The 19,382-nt window shown below is 40.8% G+C and overlaps 1 protein-coding gene across 1 annotated transcript in view; it reads right to left on the reverse strand.

Moving 5' to 3' along the window:
* The window catches only part of LOC122813992, a 155,825-nt gene extending 143,638 nt beyond the window's left edge, over positions 1-12,187 (reverse strand). The window contains exon 1 of the mRNA XM_044086567.1: positions 11,918-12,187. Coding sequence (XP_043942502.1) covers positions 11,918-11,966 — 49 coding nt within the window. The 5' untranslated portion in view covers positions 11,967-12,187. The remainder of the gene's footprint in view (positions 1-11,917) is intronic.
* Between the last annotated feature and the right edge of the window lie 7,195 nt (positions 12,188-19,382).

The following is a 19,382-nucleotide window of genomic DNA, read 5'->3' on the forward strand; positions in this document are numbered from 1 at the left end:
CCTATGCCTACTCTGTGTAACTATGTAAGTCATTTCACCAAACAGTGTTCCCAGGCCAGATATGAATATCGGTTCATGTAGACCAGTTTTCTTCCCTGGTTAACAAATAAAATAAATAAATATATGTATTTACATACATATTAAACATTAACGTACAATCACCTTTCTAATCATAACCAACTTGTTATGTGTTGGAGACATTGATGTCAAAACTATTCACCTTGGCAGATAAGAGAAGTGAAGCTTGAAAATTAAATCTTGGCACCCATGTCAAAAACACATAAGTAGTTATGACCGGAGAAAACCAGTCATAATTCTTTGTTGTACATGGAGCTTCAGCTGTTCCAGTAGACAACCAGTTACAGAGAAAAATGTGTAGGAGTGTAAACATGTGTTTTACATCCCTGAAAGGTATGAAATACTTAGTGCTGGTGCATGACCGGAAGCTAAGTGTGCATCTGATAGATTAATAGGTTACAAACTGTTAAACACTTAAGCCTGTTTTTTATATGAGCAAACTGAAATGTTTAAAAGCTTTTAAAGCTGTTTCCATTCGCCAGTCTTGTTCCATTGCAGATACTTATATGCTTTGTTACAAGACTAAAGCATAACAGCTCTGAAAGGTGAGTAACAACGTTTGTTATATATCTCTCTGACATCAGATAGGTGTATAATAAGGTTGTCTTTTTCATTGTCTTGGAGTATAATCAGTATTCTCTTGTGTGCATTCAATATACCCACCTATAACTGCATATCTAAGTATGACCAGCATCACAAATTCAGATCTTCTGAAGTTTTCAAACAGATGAATGGAATATTTGAATATAATCTTCTATCAGTATGGAATTATTTCCCCTTTCATTTCATGCAATAACTAGTATCGGATGAAGAAAAATCAAAGTTGAAGTAGTTCTTGATGAAAATCCATAACGATGGAGTGACAAAATTCCTTGTACAATTCCACTTAAAATGTACGCAGTTAAGTTCTCTTAGTAATGTTGTATGGACACTTCTCTCAGCCATCTCTTTACTGCTTCATCTACTATTTGTCCCTCCCTTACTCCATCCTACACTGTTATATAAAATGACATACAAGAATTATGTACGTAACTAGTGCTTGATAATATATTTATAATCTGTGATCAGGATTCAGAAAAAACTCTTATTCTGCATTGTAAGGGCCAACTATTAAAGATAAAGTAGTGTTATCAGAACAGTGCTGTCATAGGTCATGTGCCCTCATTATCCAGTACTGCTCCCCGCCCCTTTTCAACCCAATGGGAACAAATGTACACTTATCCTTATATCTTACATAAGGAATGAGTCTCAGGCACCACCCCAATAGAGCATGGGATGCAGTGGGTGGGGCATTGTAAGCCAGTTAGGGAATCTTTGTATTTTATGATGGCAGATGCAGCATTTAAAAAAATATTTACTGGACTCCAGCTTTTTGATTCCATTATTGTTTTTAATTTACTGTGTACATTTAGTGTAAAAGCAATAACAATTAAACATCATGGTTATTTGTTTTATTTTATTTGCTGATTTGGAAGCCTGGGACTGGCATACTATGTGGAGACAAAAAGAGATGAGATTCTCATCAAGAAGCCCTGCCAGACTGACTGGCTATGGATGACTTCATAGTAGGGTAAGCAACCAAGCAGCCCAGACAAAACTTCAAACTCTTAGCATAAGAGTCAAGGACAGACAAAGGCAAGGAAAATAATGAGGGGGTTTAAAATCAGGGCAAAGGTTTAATATTGCTATTTATATTTAGTAAGAGTTTTTCATGTTTGCATTGGCAAGATCAAGGACAAAGTGAAAAAAAAATGAATTGGGATGAGGCAATATTGCTGCATGTACATGATATATTTTAGAAGGTTGCTAAACTTATAGGTTTTGCATTTGAGTGCACTTTCTGCACACTAATGCAAACCTATAATTCTAGCAACTGTCTGAAGTCTGATATTCAAATGTCTGTCATTATTTACTTGCTTGCTGTTGCTTTAATCTTCAACACAAGCAAAAAGAACCCCATGAGGGATGATAGGGTGGTGTGATGACTGACTGACTCTCTGCCAGAAAACCATACATTTTTTGAGTAACAAACCAAAACTATGAGATAAAATTAGAGGCATTATTTACCGGTTTACTGTTGCTACTCCACCTTCAACCTTTTTTTTTTGTCGGTCCCCAACTTGGAGTTAGTGATGGGAGGTAACAAAATGAGGTCCTCACCTTGGGTGTTAAATGGCCTAGCTACACCTCTGCTACTAACTTTATATTATCTGTAAAAGTGAAATGGGTGGATAAGACAAACAGAAAGGGACAAAAAGCAAGCAGAGGAACACAAAGAAGGACAAGGGGAAAGGAAGAGTGTTTATGTGTTGAGAAAACAAGGAGACAGATAGCTAGCTAGCTAGCTAGATAGATAGATAGATAGATAGATAGACATATAGATAGATAGATAGATAGATAGATAGATAGATAGATAGATAGATAGATAGATAGATAGATAGATAGATAGATAGATAGATAGATAGATAGATAGATAGATAGATAGATAGACAGACAGATAGATAGATAGATAGATAGATAGATAGATAGATAGATAGATAGATAGATAGATAGATAGACAGATAGATAGATAGATAGATAGATAGATAGATGGATAGATAGATAGATAGATAGATAGATAGATAGATAGATAGATAGATAGATAGATAGACAGACAGACAGATAGACAGATAGATAGATAGATAGATAGATAGATAGATAGATAGATAGATAGATAGATAGATAGATAGATAGATAGATAGATAGATAGATAGATAGGTAGATAGGTAGATAGATAGACAGACAGACAGATAGACAGATAGATAGATAGATAGATAGATAGATAGATAGATAGATAGATAGATAGATAGATAGATAGATAGATAGATAGATAGATAGATAGATAGATAGATAGATAGGTAGATAGATAGACAGACAGACAGATAGACAGACAGATAGATAGATAGATAGATAGATAGATAGATAGATAGATAGATAGATAGATAGATAGATAGATAGATAGACAGATAGATAGATAGACAGACAGATAGATAGATAGATAGATAGATAGATAGATAGATAGATAGATAGATAGATAGATAGATAGATATCATGGGAAGGTGCCCATTTTATTGTATTTTCAAGAAGAGTAGATGGGGAGAATGACATGAGGAGAGTGCGGACAGGAATAAGGGTAGAGGGATGGTATCAGGGGCAAAAAAGCCAACACAAAAGTTGGACATAAACCAATGGGGAGGTGCTAACACAAATCATTAGGGGAAGACAAAGGAGAGACTCAGAAAAGACTCAGATAGACAGAGGATGGACAGCTGATGATGGGGTGGATTGGACTACAAATTGTGGACACAAATGAAACTCAAGGAAAATGAACCCCATGAGGGAGGATAGGGTGATGTGATGACTGACTGACTCACTTAGCAGTATAGCATCCTGAAGTCAGTCATTTCCTAGGTGCTACTACCCCCACCCTCATTTTTAGCCCACATTAGTTAGCTGAAACCATGGATCTGAACTTCTCATCTGTCTCTCTACAGCCATCTTGTTCAAATGGTCATTCTGCAGCAATGTAGTGATTGTCTTATGTTTACTGAAAACCACTTACTAATTAAACTGACACAATGTATGTGTGTGTGTCTGTGAGGAGATGGTAGACAATCCTAACTGTTTTGCAAGTCGTGGCCTGTATCTATTCCCCCAAGACTTTTAACTTCAGTCTTCAAAAGCTTCCAACATAAAAAAGGAGAATCCAGATAAGATAAAGTTATTACTGTTCAATGCTGGTAGTAGAAGCCTAAGGACAAAAAAGTCAGCTCCCTACAGGCACTACTTACCCTGAAAAACATTGATATATGTTAAGCGTTGTCATGGAAACTGGGTTCAACACCAATGAGAGCATCCCATCAGTGTAGTGTTTAAGACCAATGAGAGCACCCATCATTGTAGGGTTTAAGACAGATCACAGCACTTCATCAATGCAGGGTTTAAGACCAATGAGAGTACCCATAAGTGCAGGGTTTAAAACCAATGAAAGCACCCCATCAGTGCAGGGTTTAAGACCAATGAGAGCCTTCCATCTGTGCAGACTTTAAGTCCAATGAGAGTCCTCTATCAGTGCAAGGTTTTAAACCAATGAGACACCCTGTCAGTGCAGAGTTTAAATCCAATGAGAGCACTCCATCAGTGCAGGGTTTAAGACCAATGAGAGCACTTCACAACTGCAGGTTTAAGACCAATGAGAGCTTTCCATCAGTGCAGGGTTTAAGGACAACAAGAGCACCCCATCAGTGCAGGGTTTAAGACCAATGAGAGCCTTCCATCTGTGCAGACTTTAAGTCCAATGAGAGTCCTCTATTAGTGCAAGGTTTTAAACCAATGAGACACCCTGTCAGTGCAGGGTTTAAATCCAATGAGAGCACTCCATCAGTGCAGGGTTTAAGACCAATGAGAGTACTTCACAACTGCAGGTTTAAGACCAATGAGAGCTTTCCATCAGTGCAAGGTTTAAGGACAACAAGAGCACCCCATCAATGCAGGGTTTCAGTGCCTTCTACATGTTCAGCCCCACTGATTTTGATTAAGGCACTAAAGATGGCAGTGTATCCATAGTCTAAAATAATGTCCTCCTGACTTGTTAAACAATAGAATGACCTCAAACCTTTTCATATCCAACTTACTATTTACAAATCTTCTTATCACAATACAGCTAACTATTGGACCCCCTCTAGGTCCCCCTTAACCCATACCTCCTATCTAACTACTATGGGGTCTCCATGCATTAAACATTCTCCTACGAGACTTTAACTACACTTCCATCTGGTAGGAGAGTTAGACATCCTCAAACATGTATGTCCAGACATTTCTGGATTTTATCAATACATATTTTCTGTACCAATTAGTCCACACCCCAACAGGGGTGATAAAATTCTGGACTTGGCCCTTACCAATAAGGGTCAGCTTTGTTCACCATCAGTTGTCCCTTTTTCCCTAGTCAAACTGAATCGACAATCTTTCACATAAGAATGAAGCAGGAAGCATCTTCTAATGCTACAGTAGTCAGAGATTATGCTAAGGCTACCCCATTCACAATGAGTGATGACCAGGTCAAATTCAAAATCCCCCTCAAACCTAATGGCCCCACTGAGTATGCAGAAACCTTTGATGCACAATTATATACACATATAAATAGCTGCATATATGCATCTGTCCCCTTATAAAATAAATGCAATGCCCAATAAACACATATGGGTAAAACCAGATTCCATAATAAAATAAAAAAATCATTGCATGCAAAAATAAATTTAAGTTTAAATATGCTGGAGAACTCAGAAACAGCCTAGCACTGTGCAGAACTAATATTTAATGACATGATATACTTGGACCCAGAGGACATAGCCAATCTACTAGTGGACAAAATTAACTCTAACTTCAACCCCCTTTAAACCGTATTTATTGCCAGATCACATACCTACATCTACATCTCCCCATATTTCTGAGGAACAATGCCTCAAGGCACTATCCAAGGGCAAGAACACTACTTCCATGGGGCTAGCTAACATACAGTACACCCTACTGGTCAGCCTGAAACAGAAACAGAGGCTATTTAATATCAGCTGACTCCGGTAATTATACTCCCATACATCTGACCAGCTTCATCTGTAAGGCAATGGAAAGAATCATTATGTAATTAATAAATAATGACATAGGCAATCTACAAACTCTCAACCCAAGCCTGTTTGTGTCAATTAGGGGTTCATCAAAGGCAGAGCATGCGGACTTCACCTAGCTGACTTCTTTGAGATATTGGCAAATCAGTATATATCCCATATTTAGACCTCACCAAGGCTATCAACACCACCCCACACACAGATATCATGGATAAACTCTCCCATCTAAATGTAAATCCCTGTGCAACTTACTGGATAGCAAATTGGCTCACAAATAGAAAGTGCATCTACCTCCTCCAAAACCCCTGTCACTAACGGTGTACCCTGGGGTTCCATCAGTGGGGCACTCATCTTCAGCATTAACTTCTGAGAGGGTAAAGCAAATGTTAAAGGTTCATGACTGACCAAGTTTGGTACAGACAAGAAACGAGAAGAGAAGAAAAGAGAAGAGAAGAGAAGAGAAGAGAGGGGAGGGGAGAGGACAGGAGGGGAGAGAAGAGAAGAGAGGAGAAGAGAGGGGAGAGTGGAGGGGAGAGGACAGGAGGGGAGAGAAGAGAAGAGAGGGGAGAGGGGAGGGGAGAGGACAAAGAGAAGAGAGGGGAGAGGGGAGGAGAGAAGAGAAGAAAAGAGAAGAGAAGAGAGGAGAGGGGAGAGGGGAGGGGTGAGGACAGGAGAGGAGAGAAGAGAAGACAAGAGAAGAGAAGAGAGGAGAAGAGAGGGGAGAGGGGAGGGGAGAGGACAAGACAGGGGAGAGGGGAGTGGTGAGGACAGGAGAGAAGAGAAGAGAAGAGAAGAGAAGAGAAGAGAAGAGAAGAGAAGAGAAGAGAAGAGAAGAGAGGGGAGAGGGGAGGGGAGAGGACAAGAGGGGAGAGAAGAGAAGAGAGGAGAAGAGAGAAGAGAAGAGAAGAGAGGAGAGGAGGAGAGAGAGAAGAGAAGAGAAGAGAGAGAGAGGGAGAGGACAAGAAGAGAAGAGAAGAGAGGAGGAGAGGGAGAGTGGAGGAGAGGAGAGAAGAGAAGAGAAGAGAAGAGAGGAGAAGAGAAGAGAAGAGAAGAGAGAAGAGAAGAGAGGGAGAGGGAGGGGTGAGGACAGGAGAGAGAGACGAGAAGACAAGAGAAGAGAAGAGAAGAGAAGAGAAGAGAAGAGAAGAGAGGAGAAGAGAGGAGACGAGAAGAGAAGAGAAGAGAAGAGAAGAGGGAGAGGGAGGGAGAGGACAGGAGGAGAGAAGAGAAGAGAAGAGAGGAGAGGAGAGGAGAAGAGAGGAGAAGAGAAGAGAGGAGAGGAGAGGAGAGGAGAAGAGAGGAGAAGAGAAGAGAGGAGAGGAGAGGAGAGGAGAAGAGAGGAGAAGAGAATAGAGGAGCATGTTGGAGAGAAAAAACACATATGTGGTAGTCCCCTAAATAGAGAAAATGTAATAAAGGATCTGGGGACCCAAGTAGATAGCAATCTCTCCTTTGATAATCATATTGCAAGGTGGTTAGAAAATCCTTTGATGTGGCCCACCTAATCACAAAAGGGTTCACATCTAGAACAAAAGAGGTTATTGTGCCCCTCTACTCATCACTTATCAGACCCATCATAGAGTACAATGCCACATTTGGAATGTACAAGACACCTGAAACAGCTGAAAAGACCACAGAAGTACCTCACCAAGAAGATCATTGGCCTCAAACATATGCCCTATGCAGCTCGACTGAATAAACTCCAGCTGTACTCAGTTGCATAACACTTACTCAGAGGTGATCTCTGCCTGACATACAAGGCCATGTCCAACCCAGAACTGATGGACATGCTCCACCTAAAAAAAAACATCCCCGAGAGCCACACACTCTAAGGATCTAAATCTTACTATAATGATAAATAGGACATGCTGGAGGGATAGATTCCTGTCCCAGAGACTCCCCATGCTTTGGAACAGGATTCCAATCTACATTAGGCAGAGACCCTCACTAACACTCTTCGAGAGAAACCTTGATGAGTGATTGGGAAACAGAAAATTTACCTCGGGGATCACTGCAGTGGCTCTGCTGGACAGAAGCACAGGGAACTAATGGCTCTGATGGACCGAGGCACAGAGAACTAATCTAAGGGGGCAGTGAAAACCAGCACATTCTGACTAGGTTTATAAATGCCCTCGGGCAGATAGCCTAGTACTTACCTATGAACCTATGAACCTACTACTAAATCTACTAAAGCAGTTATGAGCTTAGGTTAGCATCTGAAGTGAAGGACAAATTCTTCTTTAGCTACATTAGTAAAGTAGGAAATAACACCCAATATTGCTCTAAACTTATTCAGAATGGCAACCCCTCTTCTGACACGATAGATATTGCTAACATACTAGCATGCAAATTCAGTGCAAGTTTTACTGTAGGGATGACCATCAAAATTCCACATATCCCTGAATAACTCCCCACACACACACACACACACACACACACACACACACACACACACACACACACACACACACACATACCCATCATCACTAAAGAACATGCATCGAGAACCTTTTTCAAAACAAAAACATTTCTTCCATGAGACCTGGCAATATATCTGTCTGTTTAATAAACAGTACCAAACAAGATCTGGCAGAGTAACTTCTTAAACTATTTACCCTACTACTAACCCTGGTAATTAACTGAGGATTGATACAAAGTAACAGAGATGCCATTCCACAAGTGTAGCCATACTACTACCCTGGTAATTAACTGAGGTTTGATACAAAGTAACAGAGATGCCATTCCACAAGGGTAGCCCTACTACTAACCCTGGTAATTAACTGAGGTTTGATACAAAGTAATGGATGCTATTCCACAAGGGTAGCCTTACTACTAACCCTGGTAATTAACTGAGGATTGATACAAAGTAACAGAGATGCCATTCCACAAGTGTAGCCATACTACTACCCTGGTAATTAACTGAGGGTTGATACAAAGTAACAGGGATGCCATTCCACAAGGGTAGCCTTACTACTAACCCTGGTAATTAACTGAGGTTTGATACAAAGTAACGGATGCTATTCCACAAGGGTAGCCTTACTACTAACCCTGGTAATTAACTGAGGGTTGATACAAAGTAACAGTGATGCCATTCCACAAGGGTAGCCTTACTACTAACCCTGGTAATTAACTGAGGTTTGATACAAAGTAACAGGGATGCCATTCCACAAGGGTATCCCTACTACTAACCCTGGTAATTAACTGAGGTTTGATACAAAGTAACAGGGATGCCATTCCACAAGGGTAGCTGTACTACTAACCCTGGTAATTAACTGAGGTTTGATACAAAGAAACAGTGATGCCATTCCACAAGGGTAGCCCTACTACTAATCCTAGTAATTGCCTGAGGATTGATACAAAGTAACAGTGATGCCATTCCACAAAGGAAGCCCTTCTACTAACTGTAGTAATTGTAGGCCCATTAGCTTGAAGAGTCTAATCTGCATATCCTATAACAGGCCTTATGAACTATGACATCAAAAATCTCATCAGACTAGTCCTGCAGCAGTTTGGCTTTGTCAAGAGTAGATCCTATCTAATAAATCTGTTCATCTTCTTCAAGAGTATGAAATAGGCTGCCAACAATGGTCATATTGTCCACTTAGCATAGCTTGACATGGCCAAGGCATTTGACACCATCCCCCATGCAGGAGTAGTTAGTGAGCTTAATGCTTTAAAACAGATCCCTGATTGATAAAATGAACAGCAAATTGGCTAAAAGAGAGAACCCACACAGTGCAGGTAGGAGGGGCCTTACTGGAGCATAAATGGATGACCAGTAGTATCCCAGTGCTGAGACCTCTTCTGTTCAGCATCTACTTTTCTGATCTCTAGACATTGAACCAAGATCTCTGACTAACAAATTCTGTACATAATTACAAGCTGGGGGTCTTTGTCCCAGTTTGATGCCCCAACCCCTTCAGCAAGAACTTACACCTCTAAATACCTGATGCACCAAAAATGGGCTAAAATTAAACGTAAAAGAGTGCAATAGTGTCAATCCCTCCCCATAGCATACATCATAGACAATACTCCACTTCAAAATGAAAATGGTGTCCAGGGCCTTGGGTCACAGATGAATAACTCCCTCTCATTTGATCATAATGTGCCAACAGTAGTCAGGAAATCCTTCTAATTATGGCAACTGATAGCTAAGGGAATACCACCCAGGTCTAAAGAAGTCAGCATTCCATTATATTCGACATTGATTAGGCTAATTACTGAGTACTATGTCCCTTTTTGGGATGTACCTCATGATACATATCAAGCAACCTGAAAGACCTAAGAGGTTCTAGCTAAGAAGATCACTGGAGTAAAACCCCTAAGCTAGCAAAAGATACTGGACGTAGTGCAGACCCCTGAGGGGATCTCTATGACTCACGTCCCATGTTATCATGGACCCAGTGGACCTACATATCTAGTTATCTTCACAAATCAAATGCCTCTGCAAATACTAGAACCAGTAACCTAACTGCATTTGCAGATAAATAAAACCTGATGGCTAGATAAATTTATTACACAATGCATCCCTCATCTCTGTAATACACTCCCCCTGCAAATTGAACAGAGTGGCTGACTATCCTCCTTCTAACAGGACCGGAATGTTTGCTTGAGTGCTCACAAACTCACCCTAGACTTAATTGGCCCTGCCCTCATCAAGAGAGAGAGATGGTCCAGCTCTGGGTATGGTCTTGAATTTGCTATGATCCTTTGATCACTTGGATCACATTTACATCCATTTATAAAGAGGCTCCTAATGTTAGACAAAATACAGGTTGTTAAGCTTGGTGGGCAGTACAAACAATTATTACCACAAATATCCTATTAAAACTGTATTGTATTCCAAGAAAATTTACTCAATAGCCATTGAAGCACTATTTCAAAGCAACAGTTTTTTTTTTATTTATTAAATTAGTATAGACCACTGATCTGTCTGGATTTTTTTTCAGGCTAGCCCCCTGTTACATATAAAAAAACATCAGTAACAGTTTAACAACAATAATATGTGTAGCATATAATATTGTATGAGAATATCCACTGGAATGAGAGAAATGCCCCTTAAGTAACGGCGGCACAGTGGTGCAGTGGTTAACATTGTCACCGCCCAGCAAGAGGTTCTCCGGTTCGATTCTCGGCTGGGGTGCCTTCTCTGTGGAGTTTGCATATTTGCCCTGTGTTCGTGTGGGTTTCCTCCCACATTCCAAAGACATGCATATGGAGCATTTCTCCCTGGGCCTCCACTGAAAACAGGCTCTGTGGAACCTAGTCGGACTATCCCGGTCAACAAATAATAAAAAAATAAATAAGTAACACCTTGCTATTATTAATTTGGTAAGCCTATTAAGGAAGAGTGTTTGTTGCCAGGCCTAATCTCTAAGAACAGTGCCTCTGTTCGAGTTACATTCTTATAAAAGCAGAGACAGGAGAATCAAACTCAGCACTACAGACTGAAGTAGGCATAACCTTCTCTACTATACTATTTGGTTCACTAGTTTAGGAACCGACTACAGTAATCACTGTACCAGCAAGGTTAATGGTACTGAGCATGTAAGGGGAAGGGTGTACCAAAGCCATAAATATCTGTCTCAGTTCAGAAAAAAATACCGCCACATTAAACCTTGTAACAAACAATACTTTGAGACAGGAAAAGAACAGTATATTTTAAGTTTAAGATGGCCATGACATGCACTATTGTGAGGAGGAAGTCATTCAAGGTTTGATTAGTAGGACGGCGAAGCTTGACTGAGGGCAATTCTATTAGACATTAAACTACTTTGAGTCTAAATATAGTAACTATATTTCCCAAAGCATCTAACTGTTTTAACAGGCCCAGTATTGTTGCACGTTAGATATAATTTCTTTCGGTATCTTACATTCCCTCTACTTCTCTTGCCCAATCCCTAATATCCAGAGTATCCTGGAGAATATACTTTGTGGTTCTTATTCTCTGAACAGTGGTGACAGTCACACAACTCCGTTATTTTTTATTTATTTATTTTTTTACAACTAGGCAGCAGAAAACAGCTCTCTTTAAAAAAAGACTGGCATACCACAGTAGTGAGTAAAGTACACACTTATCACAGTCACTGAAGACAAAAATGAATATGCGTACAATTATTTTTCATAACCAATATATAATTATAGTTTTCTGATGCATTAATAAATAAAAGACTTACCAGCTACTGCCAGGGTAAGAAACAGAAGTAATATACAGAGCAGAGCCATCCGTGACCAGGGCAAGTCAATATTTTGTGTCTTTTAAGGCTATAGCCTACACTGAATTAACACAATCCTCACAACTCATGCATGCACATGAAAATGTGGCCGTGTTCAGACATGAGATGGTATGTAATAAAACTGATACAGGCAATCGTGATAAAAGTGATACAGGCCAGCCCCCATGGGGGTTGTGCCTTGTTGTTGCTCTCCAGTGTTTGCTGTTGTACTGCCTGCCCTTTCTCTGGACCTTAGCTTTTCTACGGCTATCTTCCGTGAACACAATACTGTAATATCCTCTTCTACTGCTATCTTCCTTGAACACAATACTGTAATATCCTGGAATTTGAACTCAAGTACTAGAAAATATTGGGAATTATGCACTGTATGCCAAAACACTCAGTCATCATATTTCTTCTATATTTACTACTTCAAAGTGACAGTTTGTTGTACTTGGTGTTCTGTCATCTGAATCTGTTCCAGACTTTTGCTTCTAAATTCGCACACAAAAACATATGATGAAATCAAGGTAATGGCCAGAAATTACATTTAGCAATTCCAGACATAATTCCTACAATTTCAGCTCATGAAAATGAATTATCATCTGTTTAATAAGAGTAAATGAATGTACCTTTTTTAACTAGGCCAGTTTTTCTTAGTCAGCCTTGAAAAAAGACACAATACATAATAAGCTTATTTTGCAACAAGTGAATAAACTAAATAAATAAGCAGATGTATAATCCCTGAAATATAGAAAAAGCTCTTCCCTGTCGAGTGTCATTATGTGGTTTCTGCTAAAATACAAAATAATAATAATACTAAATAATGTTCTGCCTATCTCCTCTGTGCATCCACATCCAAGCTACAACAGTGACCCTGATGTGACCTGTCGCCAAGAGTCAACCTCCCCCTGTTGGGAGACTACATAGTGCCCTCTCCCTGGAAATAAACAAACCAGTCTTTTTATCAAATCCCTCAGTGAAGGAAATGGTCTTCACCTCTCACCCCCCCCCAAACCAACCCTGTCCGAACAGACCTCTTCTTTCCTTTCTCAATAAGTGGCACCCATCAGTGTGTAACCATAATTTCCTCCAAACTACAGACCATTTAAACCATGTTATACTCCACAGAAGCTGACACTTTTCTTTGGGGTTTCTCAATTCCGCAAAGTCATTTCCTGATATTCTGGCCCCAGGTTTTCATCAGACCACCTACAAGGCCCCATCACAATAAATGTTGTATTGTCATTCTACATTACTGTCCACAAGGGTGACTTTTGCAGTTGTTCTGAGAAATTACTTTTCAAGGAGGAAAGAAATAAGAGAACAGCAACAGTTCATGACACAGACGTTCAAGGAAGATCTCTTCAAAGCTTGGGATAGCATATTTGAAACCAGCCAGACTTACAATAATGCATCTAATCCTGGAAAGTGTAGTCATACCATGAGTAGTTTTCATCAAGGCATGCAATGCACTTGTCCCCTCAGAGAACTTCACCAGTATTAACAATTTCTAATATTATGATTTATACCCCACAACTGTCCAGATTTCCTGAGAATGTCCAGATTTTTGCCTCATATTTTTGATCTGTTCTTCATAAAATTTGTGGTTTTCGGGCAAATGATCAAGGATGTAAGTCACTAGATAATGACAGCCATTTGAGTTTCAGACTTCATATCCTTTAGAAAATGCATGCTAACACAAATCCTGTTATTCAGACAACTTTCTTAAGTTTACAAGAGCAATATTTAAATACTGTCACTGTTTTGGGGCCTTTATGTCCCATTATTTTTGGCTTTGTTCAAATGTTTTGTGCTAAGAGGTTGAGAGGTATGGGGTGGAACATTAATATTTTATAACTGCAGAATGGTGTGCCAGCGTTCAAATACTAAGAATCTTAAAAGGGTTTTTGAAGTTCACTAAAACACAGGAATTTTTTTTTTACATTTTACTATTGCAATTATAGTTGTTTTACTGTTTTTCTGATTTTGTACTGTTTATCTGATCTTCATCTTTCTCTGTTCGGCTTATTTGGAATCGGCCTCTTCGGTCTAGTGTGAAAAACATCTTGGAGGGAGAGTAGCAGTTATTCTATTAGGGGTAGATTAATTGCTGCTGCTCCTAAATAGCTGAATACCTCTGGCTTGAATTTATAGCTGTTTTTCACTGGTTCTCTTGTTTTTCTTGTTTGCTATTTACTGTGTTCATGTGCACCTTGCTGTCTTTCCAACAAGACTGTAGAGAGCTGTTCCTGTATATAAACACTGAGAAGCTTAAAAGTGTTTCTGATCTTCACAAAGACACAGAAACATTATTTTTTGTTGCTGACTACACTTCAACTTATTTTGTTGTTCTGCTGATTTAAACTGCTTTTAGCTGAGTTTGAGTTGTTTCTCTGTTCAGCGTTTTTTGGTATTAACATGGTCTGGTCTAGTGTAGGGGCCATCATGGAGTAAGTAATGGTTATTTTAGTTGGAGTATATTATTTGCTGCTGTTCCAACTTGCGTGATTTTTTTGGGGTTTTTCATTGTTTCTCTTGATTTTATTATCTCTGTTACACACTACACTTCGCATCATATGTGTAGCTGAATAGACGGTACCATGAACAACTCTAATTTTTCCCTGTCATCAGTATTATTTTTACATTTGACTTTCATTCAGCAGGTGCCAGCTACATGTGTGTCCTGGGCCTAAACAAACAGTGCTGAAATACACACAGCCCTCATGGGCTGTGGAAAACTGTATCATTGTGAGCTAAATAATGTGGTACATCAGCTCTTAAATACTAGTATCCAAATATCTCCATCATCAAAGAGTAACTAACCCCTCCCTAAATTGTCTTATTGTAAAAAGCACCTTTGTAGTCCTCTCCAAACAGCACAAATTATATAAACACTACTGTAGACCCTTCAAATAGCCCACCTTGTATAAACACCTCTGGAGAATTTTTTACTTCCTGGTATAGCTTTCCTCACACATCTACAATGGGTATCACGGAGTGGTAGCAGATTCTTCCTCCTTCCCTTGCCAGCCTTCTTGCATTTGATATCCTAAGACAGCATATAAATTGTCTCATGCTCACTGATGGTGAAGTTTTGCTTAACCCTTTAGAAGCCATCCGTGACAGGTGCAAATCCCTAAGCAATCTAGGGGGATCACCCTCACAGTCCACTGTTAGGAGTGAGCAGAGCACTGATGCACCCCTAAACATTATCGTACTACCAATATAAAATTGTCTCCTTGAGCCATTAATACTAGGCATCAGCATGATTCCCTTATTACTGCTTCTCCCAATACCTCCATGTCAGTCCCAACATCAACATGTCACCAACAGCAAATCACTTCCATGTCTGAGGGGCATAATGCAGCTGATGGGAATCCATAGTTACTTTTGACTTTTTGGTTAGGCATACAGACAACACACTCACTAGGCTAGTAAGAACAGGTTATTCCTCAGGATCCAAGGTAGTGGACAACTAGGCTAGTAAGAACAGGTTATTCCTCAGGATCCAAGGTAGTGGACATAATTAGGACCCTAAACACCCTTTCTACAAGCAAATATACCTACAACATAGGTTCATAGGTAGGTACTAGGCTATCAGCCTTAGGGCCCATACAAGCCTAGCCAAAAAATGTACCCTGGCTTCGCCACCCAAGAAAATTATTTTCCTGTGCCCCTGTCGAGCAGAGCCACAGAAGTAATCCCTGAGGTGAATTTCCCATTTCCCATCCAATCATCAAGATTTTTCTTGAAGAGTGCTAATGAGGAGCTCTGTTTGACATAGATAGGTAGTCTGTTCCAGAGTATGGGAAGTCTCTGGGACAGGAATCTATCCCTCCAGCATGTTCTGTTTATTGTGGTGACAAGGTTTAGGTCCCTAGAGCATGTAGCTCGGAGGGATTGGGATTTCTTTAAGTGGAGCATGTCCAACAGCTCTGGGTTTGACATAGCTTTGTATGTTAGGCAGAGATCGCCCCTGAGTAGGCGATATGCGATGGAGTAAAGCTGTAGTTTTTTTAGACGGTCTGCATAGGGCATCTGTTTGAGGCCAGTAATCCTCTTTGTGAGTTATTTCTGTGGTCTTTCCAGTTGTTGTAGATGTCTTGTGAGGTACATACCAAAAGGGGCGTTGTACTCAATAATGGGTCTAATGAGTGATTAGTAGAGGGGAACAATGACCTCTTTTTTTCTGGATGAGAATCCTTTTGTGATGAGATGAGCCACGTAGAAGGATTTCCTGACCACTGTGACGATGTGATTATCAAAGGAGAGACTACTGTCCACCTGTGTCCCAATGTCTCATCACATTTTCGGCATTAAGTAGACTACCAGCTATGTGGTAGTTCATGGGTACAGAGTTTTTACCAAAGGGGATGAGAATACACTTTTTGGCATTGAGCTTCAGGCCATGGCTATGACACCAGGTATCTGTCTCAGTGAGGCCCTTTTGTAGTTTGTCCACATCGTTAGGAATTTCGATTATGGCTCCTAGTTTGCAACCATCTGCAAACTTTGTTAGCCAAAGACCTTCTGTGTTAAACTGCACTTCAGAGAAGTAAATACCAAACAGGACAGAACACAGAACTGAACCCTGTGGTGCTCCACTTGTCACTGGTCTGATGTCGGATTTGGAATCCGCTACTTTCACAGTGTGGGTTCTGTCCATGAGCCAGTTGGCAACCCATCTTGGGACATAGGGATTTATACCTAGTTTAGTGAGCTTATCTATAATTCCAGAGTGGGGTATGGTGTCAAAAGCCTTGGCGAGATCTAGATAAGCTGTCTGAACCATTTTACCCTCATCTATGGCTTTGGTGACTGCTTCAAAGAAGTCAATCAGGTTTAAGAGACATTATCTGCCTTTTACAAATCCAAACTGGGTAGGGTCCAGAGTTTGGAGATTACCAATGTCTTTGTTTATGAGTTCCATGATGATACGTTCCATGGCCTTGCAGACCAGGCTCATCAGGCTAATGGGGTGGTAGTTCCCAGGGTCCGTCGTAGCTCCCCCTTTGTGGAGTGGGATAACCATTGCAGTGCGCTATTCAGTGGGTACAAAGCCTGAGGTGAGGCTATGATTGAACATGGTACTTAGGTAGGGTGCCAGTTCATTCTGTAGTTTGTGTAGAAAGCAGCCCGGGATATTGTCAGGTCCCATGGATGCTGTGTTCTTGGCTTTGGAGAGTGTGTTTTTTACCTGTGCAGCCGTGATTATAGAAACTTTGCATTCTTCCGATATAGAGATGGGACCTCTAGGGGGTGAGAGGGGGATTAAGTTAGCACTGAACCTATCTGCTAGGATGTTGGCAATATCAGTTGGTTCTGTATATTTAGTGCCATTGTGCTGTAACTCAGAGCAGATCTGAGTGTTTCCATTTAGATTCTTGACATAGCTATAGAATGCTTTGTGGTTGTCTTTAGAGTCAGTGGCAATTTTGTTTTCGTAACTAGCTTTGGAGGATTTTATGAGGGATCTCAGCTTCTTTCTGAGGTTGACCAGGGAGTTCCTCCAGTCATGAGTTTTTACTCTTTTTTGCAACAGTTTCTTTCTTCTGTTGTAGAGCTTGTTTATGGCAGAGGACCACCAGATTGGCTTCCTTTTTTTGGAGGATAACATCTTGGTTCTATTAGGGATAGCATGATCCATGCACTCGTGTAAGTGCTTATAAAGTGCATTTGTGTAGGATTCAGCAGTCATACCTCTATTGTCCGTCTGCATGGGTGTCATGAAGTTTGCCACTTCTGTCGTAAGAAGTGTGAAGTTGGCTTTGGAGAAGTTTTTTACAATGGTTTACCTAATTGGGGGTGGGGATGGGATGTGGATGTCTACGCTGATTAGCTTGTGGTTGGATCTGACCACCGAGGAATTGACCTCTGGTGTGGAACACCAGTTTCCCATGTTGGTAATGACCAGGTCTAGGATATTGAAGAGTTGGTACATGAGTAGTTTTCCCAGTTAATGGTGGGGTCGTTGAAATCGCCCATTATTAGGGTGCTGGGTTGTACCCTAATACTTTCCAGTGTATCAAGAAATGAGTAGTGGGAATCCTGGGGCATGGTGGGGGGGTCTGTAGCAAGCTACAATTTGGATTGCGGTCTTGCCCAGAGTTAGTTGCACTTGGATAATTTCGGATGCATTATGCTGTGCAACTAGCCTGGAGGTGTGGATATCCTTAATGAATATAGACACGCCTCCACCTTTAGTGCTTCGTTCTGGGTTAGGTGGCCAAAAGGTGTGGTACGAATTGTTGCCTGGTAATGCAGGGGTGCTCTCTGGAGCTTTGAACCAGGTCTCTGTCACTGCACAGATGTCAATGTTCTCCATTTTAAGGAGTGCCTCAAGTGAGTGCATTTTGAGGTTTAGACTTCTAGCATTGAGTAGCATTACCCTCAGATTTTGCTTGCATGTACCTGTTACGGTGGTGAATTTGTCATTTGAACCTTGCTTAAAAAAGGCACTATAGGGGTGGCAAGAGCCTTAGCCAGTATCAGGAATCCTAAGGGCGACAGGTGCAGGCCATCTCTGGCAAAGCATTGTGGTCTGTCGATCATGTCGTCCCAGACAGACAAATACTGGATCCCTTTAGAATGACACCAGAAGCTTAGCCAATTGTTGAAGTCGATCATTTTGTCCTTGTACTACGGTATCATTCTGGGTGATAGCATGATGCTACTCAAAGTTAGGGTCATACCTGCCTGGGATACAAGATCGGAGAGCTCCTCCATGTCTCTTTTCATGTAGTCCAGGGAGGTACATCTCAGGTCATTCACACCAACATGGACAATGACAGTGTCATATTTGTACTTATTGTGGAGTGTCCTGAGTGCATGCGTTATGTGGTGGATCCTGGCATCTGACAGGCAGCTGGCAGTAACTTTCTCCTTGTTTAGTCTAGTGAGTGGAACATCAGTGTGCCTGACTATAGAGTCACCTATGACTAGAGTGTTGGGTATGTTGTTATGCCTTATGGGCTGTGGTTGAGTGGCACACTGAGTTTGTGGGCTATGTGTCATTTGGGTTATGTTGGGGGGCTGGAGTTTGCTTGCGTTTATGCTTTGGATGTCTCTGATGCTTGGGCAGGATTTTATTGAGAGCCTCCTTGAATGTAGGTGTGTGTTTTGTGTTTCTATGTGTGTGTTTTGGTGGTTTAGGTTTTGAGGGACTATGTGATGACTGTGGTGTGGTGCAAGTGTTTACCTTCTCCTCTTGACTGTCTAGTCCAGTCTTGGGTGAAGAGAGCTTTGCTTCCAGTTTGGCTATATAAGTGCATCTCTCACAGGTTGTAGTGTTGGATGGTAGGAGGAGAGGGTTGTCTGTGCACATGAGGCAATTGCTGCATTGCCCCAAGATGCCCAGATTCATCAGGTAGACAGGAGAAATCACCGGGAGCTGACCCTTAGACATGCCTGGATAGGTGCTTAT

This window comes from Protopterus annectens, chromosome 10.part0 (assembly GCF_019279795.1).
Source record: "Protopterus annectens isolate FY-2018-M chromosome 10.part0, PAN1.0, whole genome shotgun sequence".
Taxonomy (NCBI): Eukaryota; Metazoa; Chordata; order Ceratodontiformes; family Protopteridae; genus Protopterus; species Protopterus annectens.